The 12,035-nt window shown below is 39.7% G+C and overlaps 1 protein-coding gene across 1 annotated transcript in view; it reads right to left on the bottom strand.

Moving 5' to 3' along the window:
• Positions 1–12,035, bottom strand: part of ROS1 (ROS proto-oncogene 1, receptor tyrosine kinase) — a 112,188-nt gene that overhangs the window by 49,103 nt on the left and 51,050 nt on the right. Inside the window, 7 exon segments of the mRNA XM_027079691.1 lie at positions 93–269; positions 3,430–3,432; positions 3,861–4,147; positions 5,021–5,226; positions 6,815–7,017; positions 7,332–7,395; positions 9,354–9,616. Of these exon segments, the coding sequence (XP_026935492.1) occupies positions 93–269; positions 3,430–3,432; positions 3,861–4,147; positions 5,021–5,226; positions 6,815–7,017; positions 7,332–7,395; positions 9,354–9,616 (1,203 nt within the window).

Genomic DNA, 12,035 nt, shown 5'->3' with positions numbered 1-12,035 from the left:
GTTGGAGGGACAGCCCTGGAGGAGGAAACATTATGAAATTTTCCTGACCCTAAACTGGGAGAACAAGCTGATTAAGTATGTGACTCTCTTACCTGGAAAAGGCTGCAGAACTGAACTGTAAACCAAGATATGCTTACTACTTAGGGCCTCCACCTGGGACAGGATGGTCCCATTGCTTTTCTTTGCCTGATAAATTTGTGTGCTGTCCTTTGCTGTGGAGATCCAATAGAGAAATTGTCCATCCACAGTCAAGCTAACAAGCATTTTTCCTGTTGATGAAAAACAGAAAAGAACATAAAGAACAAAATACATATCTGACATTTTCTACTCTAAGCAATATGTGAAATCCTTTTTCTATAGCATAACTGAGAAATTTTGAATCTTTCTATTATTTCAATATGAAAAAATAATACCTTTATGTCATTAGCCTAAGGATTTTACAGATATTTTCTCATTTTAGCTCCATATCAAGCCAACAAAGCAAATACTATGATTATATAACCCCTTGAGGGGTTAAATAATTCCCCTCAAGGCCACAAATTTCGTCAAGGGCAGAGCCAGGATTTAAAGCTTACCTGTGTGATCCCACCCCAAACAACACCAACTGAAGGGAGGTATTAGCTGAGGCACAGGGCTCAGCGCCTTGCTCAGTATATTTATCAGTGATTTAGAATGAATGCATAATAAACATATTTATCAAATTTGCAGATAATACATGATTCTTACTGTCCCTAGTACATTCAGTCTTTGACTTATTCAAAAATACCACAACAGAATCGTGAAATGGATTGAAATTTAATAGCAACAAATATAACATCCTAAATCCAAGGTTAAAATTAAAACTGTAAATAAGGAATGAAAGAAATTCTGGCTTAATAATAGTTAACATGAAAAAGACTATGGGTTCTTCAAATGGCAGGCAGCCCAAAGGCCTGATGTCACTTTTAGCTGCAGTAAAAGAAGACCTAGGAAGGCACAGGCCCTCTGTGCTGACCAGAACATACTGAAAGTACAGTGAGTCCTTATGGGACAACATTTAAGAGAACTAAGCAGCTAGAGCGAAACCTCAGGAGGGTGAATAGGGCAAAGAAAGATCTAGAAGTCACACCACCTAAGGGGTACTTAGAGATACTTGAATTTTTTCCTCTAAAGGAAGCGCTTAGCATGGGCTATGGCAGCTGTTTCCACATAGTTGAGTCGCTATCATGTGGAAAGTGATTGATTTATTCTTTGTAAATTTAGAAGTCAGAACTCAGGCCAATGAATGAGAGGAATGGGGAGAAAACTTCGGCTAAACATAAGAAAAATATCTAGCGTTTAGAATTGTGCAAAAATTAAACAGACTTCCTTATAAGGCAGTAAATTGTTTTATAAACAGGTGCTCAAAGAAGGCTGTTTTGGTAGAGGGGATTTCTTCCAATATTATGTCAGCTAAATGATCTCTAAAGTCATTTTAATTTTCTAATTTTTGGATTATGGATTTCAATTTTGGCTTCATGAAAGACTGACTAGTTCTATAGCTATAAAACAATGGCCCAATAGATAACTCTTGTGTATCAGATGTTAAAGAAAAATTATTCTGACACTTGTTTAAATGGTAAGGAAGACTTTAATCAAGGCTGCTGCAATATTGCAGTAGGGGAGGGAGATGTGCACAACTCCAAAGACAACTGGGGGTTATATCCAACAAGCAGAGGGAGAGAGCAGTCAAGAAAATTACTAAGAGGAGACATCAGTGGGAGGGGGATTCTTGCTAAACTGGCCTCATAGGATTTTTGGCCAAGAACATCAAGGGTGGGGGTGAAGAACTTTATCAGATACCAAGATGAGGGATTCTCTCTAAACTGATTTGGCAAGATTCTTGCTAAAACTGGACTCAGCAAGGATGGACAGGGAAGACCAAGTTTGAGGTCTAGTTGAGAAAAGGGCTCACAGGAGCGTAACTAAAGTTTGATCCGGGAATTCCCTGGTGGTCCAATAGTTAGGACTCTGGACTCGGTGCTTCCACTGCAGGAGGCACGGATTTAATCCCTGGTTGGGGAACTAGGATCCAGCAAGCTACTCGGCGTGGCCCAAAATAAAAAAAAAAAAAAGCAATTAAAGTTTGATCAAGGAAAGGGTCTTTGTCACACATTCAACAGAATCAAGTTATTCTCCTAATAAGAGAAGTTCAGAACATTATCTCCACTCTTAAGCCCATTGAAAGTATATTGGAATTGCTTCTAAAAGGCTCTGGGGGCTTCCCCGTTGGCTCAGCAGTTAAGAATCCACCTGCCAATGCAGGGGACATGGGTTCGAGCCCTGGTCCAGGAAGATCCCACATGCCACAGAGCAACTAAGCCCATGCATCACAACTACTGAACCCACGTGCCACAACTACTGAAGCCCGCGTGCCTAGAGCCTGTGCTCCACAATGAGAGAACAGCAATGAGAAGCCTGCGCACCACAAGGAAGAGAGACCCCCCACACACTCGCCGCAACTAGAGGAAGCCCACACGCAGCAAGGAAGACCCAACGCAACCAAAAATAAATTAATTAATTAATTTTAAAAAAAAAACTCTGGCTGGTATGTCAACAAAACCATACATAAAGTTACAACACACAGACACACACACATTTGCAATTTCAAAACTTTACTATATAAACCAGCAATACCCAATATCACTTTTTTAAAAATAAATTTATTTATTTGTTTGTTTTTGGCTGCATTGGGTCTTCATTGCTGCACATGGGCTTTCTCTAGCTGCAGTGAGCGTGCGGGGCCACTCCTTGCTGCGGTGCTCAGACTTCTCACTGTGGTGACTTCTCTTGTTGCGGAGCACGGGCTCTAGGCACGTGGGCTTCAGTAGTTGTGGCACGTGGGCTCAGTAGTTGTGGCACACAAGCTTTATTGCTCCATGGCATGTGAGATCTTCCCAGACCAGGGATCGAACCCGTGTCCCCTCCACTGGCAGGTGGATTCTTAACCACTGCGCCACCAGGGAAGGCTCCCCAGTAGCACTTTTGATGATGGAAATATTTGACATCTGTGCCGCCCAATACAGTGACCATTAGCCGCTGTGGGTTTTGATCATTTAAAATGTGACTAGTGTGGCTGAGGAATTAAATTTTGAATTTTATTTAATTTTAATTAATTTAAACTTAAATCACCACACGTGATTAGTGATTGGATAGTGAGGACTAGACCCTTAAGAATATATGGGGGTATTTAGAGTGTTTTTTTTCTTTTGCAATTACTCCTAATTAGAAGACTTCCAAGTGACTTTAGACTTTCAAATATTTCCTCCACAAGATTGTGAATTTCAACAGATAGACCTGTCAAGTATTGACCAAGTCATGCTGAACGTGGAGGCAATGAAATCATCAGCATGGGGGTGGAGTACTGGTGGGAAGATCAGGGATGCCATAGTTAGGCTCAGTTTCAGATACCAGCTCCTCTATTAACTATGGCCCTTTGGACAAATTACCTTTCTCAGCCTCAATTTCCTCATCTGTAAAATGTGGATACTAGTATCTACTTCACTGAGGTGTTTTGAAGATCAAATGAGATAATACATTTAGTAGCCTGCTTAGAACACATAGTTGAGCTCAATAAGTTGTAGTTCTACTGTTAATTATAAAATAACAACAAAAAAAGCCCCCCACAGATCCAGAAAATTATGTGAATGCCTATGTACAATTTACCTGAAAACAATTTGAATTCTACAAAAACATTTGGCACGGTCTGGAGCAAATACTATATATATATACACACACACACACATATTCCTTTGAGTATAGGTTGAATGTAACTCCTTTTTAATGGGACAGGAGGGGCTGCCATTATTAGTGAAGATCTACTACACACACGAGTGTCTTACCAAGCAGAGCAGGCATGATGATAACTTGCCAACACTGACATCCTTCCAGATCCATTGCCCAGATCTCTTGCCCCTTGACAAAGTATATCCGTGGTTTCTTTAGGTCAGAGGTATCAATAGTCATTGCTCCACTTAACTCGAATTCAGTCACATTGCAAGAACATTGGCTTCTTCCATTTGGATGGTTTCTGGCTGGGGGTTGCAAAATTCGGTGCAAGGTCTGGTTGATAATACTGTAGTAGAACATCTGAGATCCAAAATCAGAAACTTCTGTCCAATACAGGCGACTATAGGAACAAAAGGACACTCCAACTTAATGAGTAAAACATATCATTGCAAATATCAGTTTCTAATGAAGATCAATCATTTCTAATGATTGTGGGGACAGATGCCACCTTTAAAAAGAACATGTCCCAGTGTTCAATAACCTTCTGATGGAAGAGATCACAAGAAGTCTAGTTTGTAGCATTTTCCAATGATTTCTCAATAAATGTGTTTGCAACGAAAGCCTTGGACTATAATGACCTTAGGCATTGTATTAAATGGCTCATTACTGGCTCTAAATATGAAACATATTTGCATACTTTTCATCAACACCATCTCCATTCCCTTCCTCTCAAGTTTGTTTCTGTTTCTTAATACTAGTTACCAATCTAGTTTCAAGATAGACTATAACCATGCTTATGGCACAAACAAAATATAACTCTTCAGCTGGAGAAACTGCTATTCAGTTGCTGAATGGAAGCCTTAAAATTAATCTCATAAGGACATTAATTAAAGATGGATGAGCCCAGAATAGCATTTACTATGGAAAACATGCTTCCTTTCTATCTCCTGCTCATTTCCTGCTGCTGTCTCAGTCCCCTTCTTGTCCTTACCAACTGGGGATATTATTAAATTCACTGGTATAAAAATATCCTTTGGTTTCCCTCTGGTAATTAACCTAACTTTAGGTTAGTGGAATTGTCAGTATGGATTAATTTTATATATTGGTGGTTGTAGGCTCATCATTTATATGTAGAATTACTATAAGTTAACATCAAGAACATTAAGTATCTTACTGTCCCAACATTGACTCTAATATTAAACCAAAGATACTACATTAAATATGTCTATGTCTGTTTCATCACAATAGAAACAGACACTCACGCTTCACATACCTTAAGAAAGGATATACAGAAAAAGAGATTATTGTTGAATTTCTGTTGCAAATTTTCAGCTTCCTGGGATACTTCACCTTGTTTTCAAGATCTACATCAAATATTTGCATTCCATTTTGTGATTCTTTCAGCACAAAGTAGAGGTGCCTTGAAATCCAGTCAATTGTAATAATTGTGATATCAAAAACCAGTGCATCTCGGAAAATCTTAACAACAGGTAGAAAACACAGCCAAGAAGATAATGCTCATTTTCTTCAACTCTGAGGACTTTTTTTGTAGTCACTCGATTTCTTATTTACTGCACTTCTCTTCTGTAATCCAAAATCTCGGTAACTCTGGACTGTGTGCCACTGTAACACTGGTCCTCTTCTCACATTGTATATTTTCCCTGGTTAATTTCAACTACCATGGCTTCAACTGTAATCCATAGACCGGAGCTACAAATTCACATCTTCAGGCAAGATCTCTCATTGAGTTACTGCTTCAAATATCAAACTGCCTACCGAACATCTCCAAATGAACGATCTCAGAAAACAAAATTCATCACCCCACCCCCCAAACCTCCTTTTCTCCTGCATTTTATATTTTTATGGATTTCCAACACTCACCTGAAGAGCAGTCTCGACAACTGTGGTTGCCCCTTGACTTCTTCCTCCCATTACTACCCATAGCCAATTAGTCCCATTTTAAATATCTCCTGAGTTTGTCCTCTCCTCTCTTACCTCAGTGTCTCTCACTTCCTGCCTAACATTTCCTGTCTGGATTCCTGTGATAGTTCCCGACTGCCTCAGACTTAACCTTCTCTTCTTTGCTAACAGAGAGGTCTTCCTAAAACAAACCTTCTCTTCTTTGCTAACAGAGGGGTCTTCCTAAAACACTACTTGATCATGTTAATGACCCACTAAATTTCCTGAATGGCTTGATGTTGGCTTCAAAATTGACACTCATCTCCTTGGCACCGTAAAGAAGGTCCCTTATATTTAGGCTCTTGCCCACCTCTTCAGCTTTACCACCTGCCTCTTACTCTGCCCTGACCCCCACCTCCATTCCAAGCTCCTAGTTACAGCTCCCCGAACAGGCTATGGCTCTCTGGTTTCCCGGACTTTGCTGCTCCCTCAGCTTTTCCCCACATTCACCTGGTTCATCTTATTTGTACCCAAGATGTCTTTCCACTCTACCACCACCACCACCCCTCCATCCTGGATGAAGCATCCTTTCTCTGTGATTCCACTGCATCCTGCCCTCAGCATAGCACTTACAGTCTTCCGCCTGTCTTCTCCACTAGCTAACAGTCAGTGAATACCTACCACATTCCAGGCGTTGTGCTAAATGCCTTACATGGATTAGCTCATTAATCTTCACTCTAAGATGAGGGACTATGCAACCATAGTGGTTAAATAAGTTGCTGATGGTCACAGTTCTAGCATGTAGTAAAGTCAGAATTAAATTCTAGGTTGTCAGGTTTCAAGGCTCACCCTCTTAATCACCATGCCATACTGTCTTACCCTTGTTAGACTAATACTAAACTGGATTTGTTCAAGGACTGTGACGTTCTGTTTTCCCTCTATCTCAGGTAACACAGTGCCTTAAGCCCAAGAACTGTTTGCTAAATTAAGCCTGAATCACATCTGCACAAAACATAACCTGAATTCATTTGTGACTAAATACACAACATCTGTCCTTTTCAACCACTCTAATCTTAATGGCTCAACCACTGGCTCGTCATTTTCATCACAGCATTGTGTGATATGCAAATACTCCACTTCCTTTCAGAAGAATTACATAGCGAAATACCTCAGAGCTGGACTGATTGTGCATGTTGAGGAGGAGGAGTGAGTCTCCCTGAGCATAGTACGCCACTGCGTCATCAGCTGTGTAGCCCATGGCACCAACGTCGCCTTCTGCCAAAAGTGTCCATACAACTTGATTTCGATCCATATCTAACAAAGCTATCTTGTTGTCAAAAAAAGTTATGAGGTATGGAAATGCACTGATCTCTAAAAACAAAAAACAAGTAGATAATATGTATGAGAAAAAGAACTTCAGCAAAATCCCTTGATTCAACATCAGGCCATTATGAAATCCGTGAGTCTCCTTTGGACTCATTTACTACACCCGTCTCGATGGCTTCTGCCTGGGTGCTCTAAGCCTAGGTTTATTTAAGCGTGTTTGGTGATGATGAAAATTGATTATTTTATTTGACTTTAATTTCAGCTCAGAGATAGCACTTGGGTATCCCTGAGAATACAAAGGGTCAAAAATGTTTTTAAATCACTAGTTGTTATTTGCACAGGTTTTAGATAATAAATACCTGATGTTTTGGACTTTACTATGTCAGAAAATGGTCCAGGTCCTTTGGATGTGAAGACTCGAACCTAAAGAAAGAAAAGCATACAAAAATGTGCGTTCAAAAGTGTCCTCAGTGACAACAGTTAAGTTCTGAGACTGATAAATTATTGAATGTTTCATTTCACAATTATGAGATATATCATGAATAGGTTCAGTTATTCACATCTAAGTATATAGCAAAAAATTACTAAGAGGAAAAATATTGTCCCAAACAATTTTTGGTAGGATTGTTTTGTCCAAAAAAGTACAAAGTAATGGCACAAACCTCTATTGCAAAAGATCTGAATTTCTATAAAACGTCTTTAGCTATTTCCAAAATTAAATTACATGGAACATTTAACAGAAACAAAACCATACAGATTATGGTAAACTTCCACTTTATCATGAAATCAACAAGAAGCTTCAAATAACTAAATTTACTGTACTTCTTTAAAAGAAGATTTATAAAAAGAAAATAGTAATTAACCCTTATATTTGAAAATGAGTTGTGCATTTCAAACCACTTTTACGTATATTATCTCTTTTGATCCTCACAACTACTAAGAGTAGAAACTGGACAGGGATCATAATTAGGGGAGGCAACCTATCCGCAATGACACATGTAGAAACTGGCATAAAACTAAGTCTTCTGAGGTCTGTATGCTTTCCTTCCCACTGTGCCAAGCTGCGTTCTAACAGCAAAGTTTTTTTAAACAATTTTTATTACATGTCTCTTATTATATAATAATTATTTCCACTTCCAAAACTTGCCTGCGTGCTATAGCCTAAAAGAAAATTGCCATCCATAATGGTGGCCTTGAAAGATAGAAGCTCAAGTGCCCTCTCAATCAATGAAACATTGGATTATTTTTATTATACTTCTAGAATTAAATCTCTTTTACTATATTCTGTTTATTGCTATCTGTGTATGGTGTGCGTGCATGTGTGTGTGTTTATCATGGTGCATATATATATCAATCAGTCTTCACTTTTGCACTGGACCGTGTTAAGTAAAACTCAACGCCTATACATGCAGATCACTTTGCAAAGCTCTGTGGTGACTGAGATTTGAACCAATATAAACATATAGGCAAATACACTTAACCAGACTATTTATTTAACTGGAACACACGTAATTCTTAACAAATAGGAAGTGTGTGTTATCTTTAACTTTTATGTACAACTGTTTTGATTAGTATATGTAGACCTAATATATTATCAAAATAATTACAGAATTAGAATTTTACAAAAAGAAAATAGATCCTCTGGAAACCACAAATCTCTAAAACACTCCCCAAAACATTCTGTTCCCCAAAATGAAATGGAAAATAACTCTAAATATGTACAACCTTGTCACCAACCTGGTATATAATGATGATGTGAAAATCATCAGGCTATCTACCATAAGGGGAAAGCTATGTCATATTATATTTAAAATGCCAAAATAGGTGGCAGTCGTTTTTCGTTTTGACTCCTACTCTCTCCGACTTTCTCCTCTCTCTGCAGCCAGGTGATAAATGTGAGATGTCAACTACCCAGACCCTCAGCTTTTATTTCCTTTAGTAGCTGCAATTGGGGGCGTCCAGATGACTTCCAGCAGTTGATGTAATATAGTGGAAAAGACTCTAGAAGCTAGACTGTAGCACACCACTTCCCAACCACGCAGCTTTGGTACCTCACTGATACACCCAGGGACATGGCTTTTTCTTCACAATGTGAGGATCAAATGAGATAATGAATATAAAAGCACCTAGTGTGGTACACGGCCTATAGTGGTGGAGCCAAAAAATAATGTTTGTTCTGAATCTGGAAGCAAGAAAATTGTCAAGATGTCCTTTACCCTAGCTGTCCCCTCTCCCTTCTGTACCTTTGCTGTCCACTTGACCTCTGTGATCACAGCGTACATGAAATTATTGACAGAGCGGCAGAATTCTTAACCTGGTCCTTTAATCCACCTTTTGTCTACACTATTCAGACCCCTGTATCCCTGTTTTCACTCTCATACCTGGAAGGCAACACTGTACCCAAGACTCATACCCTCAAGTTGAAAAGACATCACTGAGGAAGTGACATTGACAGCAATCCAGTCTTTGAATGTTTTGTTTGTGTCGCTTTGGTTGGATATTTGATAGAAAATTTCGAATCTTGTTAACACACCATTTTCGTGCTTAGGCTTATTCCACCTAAACTCCACCACAACTTCATTCTTATTGTGGTATTTTTCACTTGGTAATATAAATATTCTGGGATTCTCTGGTGCTGATGGAACTGAAAAGCAGAGACACAGGGCAGAAAACAATACGAGGTCAACTTCTACCACTCATGATGAGGGTGCAGAGCAACTGAGTAATAGATATTTCTCATTCCTGACAGTTAAGGTATATCTGTCTTCTTCTTAAAGATCTTCAGGAGAGAATATTCCATAGATTTCTTCAGGAACCTATCCTGATATTTCTGCAAATCTTCCTTTTCTCCAACCCAAATCCTACTTACTACCACTGAGGCACACCTTTCTCATCTGTGGTCTGTGTACATGGAAGCTGGCTAGTTCACCTTATAAAATACAGTATTTACTCTCACTCTGGAGGTGGAAATGGCAGTCACCAGGAAGGAAGACACTATATCCAGCCTTCAGCCAGTTCCGGGTGTAAAATACAGCATATCCAGGATCTAGGCCCTCTCACCGTGAAGCCTCTCTGAGAGTATGGCTTAGTTGTTGCCATCTATTCTGGAGCCACATCAAGAAATTTAGCCTCTCCCAATCCTTTAATTAATTTCTCTCTCTCTCTCTCTCTCTGTCAATCAAGAGAAATTCCTCTGCCTGATTTCCAAGTCATTCCATCCAAGACATCCCTCTTCTTTCTTAGGATCCCTCCATAGGTCCCCTCCCACTCTGCCGGTCCAATCACATTGCTCCGTAATGTTCAACACTCACATCGTTATCCAATCCCCAGACCTTCTTGCATTGTATTTACACGGGATAAACCTCTTCTTGCTTCATGCCTTAGAGCCCAGCTAAAGTTTCCTCTCCCCAAAGGCCTTCCCCAGCCATCCAAGCCTGCATGTATGGCCCTCTCATAAGAATGCTGAGAGGCAGCCTGATAGAGGTGAAGGTTTCATAGCCTGCTTATTCACTCTATGCCACTGCTACTCAGTTGTCACTGTCTTATTTCTTTTATCATTAGCAGCGTCTGCGTTTATCTCTCTACTGTCTTATGAGCTCCGTCAGAGAGAAAGCACCTTTTCTTATTCCTTATTAAATCCCCCCAAATCTAGTAAAGGACTGGCACACAGTAAGTGCTTAATAAATAGTTGTCAATTTGAATAATTTCCAACTATATTGTAAACTCCCCGAAGGCAAGGGCCAAATCTTATCCTTTTTCCTTATTTCAGAGTGTTGATGGCCCCTAGCCCCCAGTGCATCCCCTGATAGTCAAGTCCATTTCCACAGAAGAAGCCAACCAGAGCTGCCATCCCAAGACAATCTCAAAGAGAGCATACCTGGATCCAAATGCTAACTGCTCCACAACCTGCCCAGGCTCCACTATGTTCCTGTTATGAGACTCATGGATAAATATTGTTGATAAAATCTTAACAGTTTAAAAAAAAATTGCAACAGTGAACGTATGTCTGTTTATTGAGCTCTTACTGCCTGTCAGGTCCCGTGCTAGGAAGTTTATATAAATTAAATCAACATGATAAGATCACTCGCCAGTGTCTGCAAAAATGACTGAATGGAGATTTGAAGAAACCAGAGTGAAAAGTCCAGATTAAGCCCCAGCCCTGCCACTCACTAGCTAATTTACATTGGGCAACTCCTAGGCTTCCATTTTCTCTTAGCATAACCAAGATAATAACATCTGTCCTACCTACCACAGAGATGATACAATGATGTTGAGGGTCACTGAAATGATACAGTGATGTTTCTGACACATGATAGGGCTGTAATAAATGTTTAATAAAGGAGTGATATATATAAATGTGCTTTGTACACTTTAAAGTGATATACACACGTAAAGGTGTGGGTAATTTCCTTTTTAAAAATATATTCCAAAGAAAAACATTTTTTAAAAATTTAGAGGGACTTCCCTGGTGGCGCAGTGGTTAAGAATCCGCCTGCCAATGCAGGGGACGTGGGTTCGAGCCCTGGTCCGGGAAGATCCCACATGCTGCGGAGCAACTAAGCCCGTGCGACACAACTACTGAAGCCCACGTGCCTAGAGCCCGTGCTCTGCAACAAGAGAAGCCTCCGCAGTGAGAAGCCCCCTCACCCCAACGAAGAGTAGCCCCCACTCGCAGCAGCTAGAGAAAGCCTGCGCGCAGCAACGAAGACCTAACGCAGCCAAAAATAAATAAATTAAATACATTTAAAAAAAAATTTAGACATCGATATTCACCTACAGAAGATTCTGAGTTACCATCTGTGAGAACACCTCCTGGTAAACCTGCCTTCCAGGAAATTTTTACTGTTCTTAAATCCCCTTTGTCTTTATGAAGCATCTCACAAATTACCTGAACCATGTTTCTGCATTATATACATACTGTATATCATTACAGTCAAGTGAAACAGTCTTTAGGAAATCTTTGAGATATTCGTTAGGAATAAATTATGCAGATTTATTTTAATGGTGCTATTCTAATCTCCAAAGTCATTAAAGAGTATTGAATCTAAACACATCTGCAAAAC

Source organism: Aethalodelphis obliquidens, unplaced genomic scaffold (assembly GCF_003676395.1).
Source record: "Aethalodelphis obliquidens isolate GAN/ISIS:26980383/991018 unplaced genomic scaffold, ASM367639v1 scaffold3, whole genome shotgun sequence".
NCBI classification, from domain to species: Eukaryota; Metazoa; Chordata; class Mammalia; order Artiodactyla; family Delphinidae; genus Aethalodelphis; species Aethalodelphis obliquidens.
The sequence above is the reverse complement of the archived record's forward strand: the minus strand, read 5'-3'. Positions and strand labels throughout refer to the sequence as shown.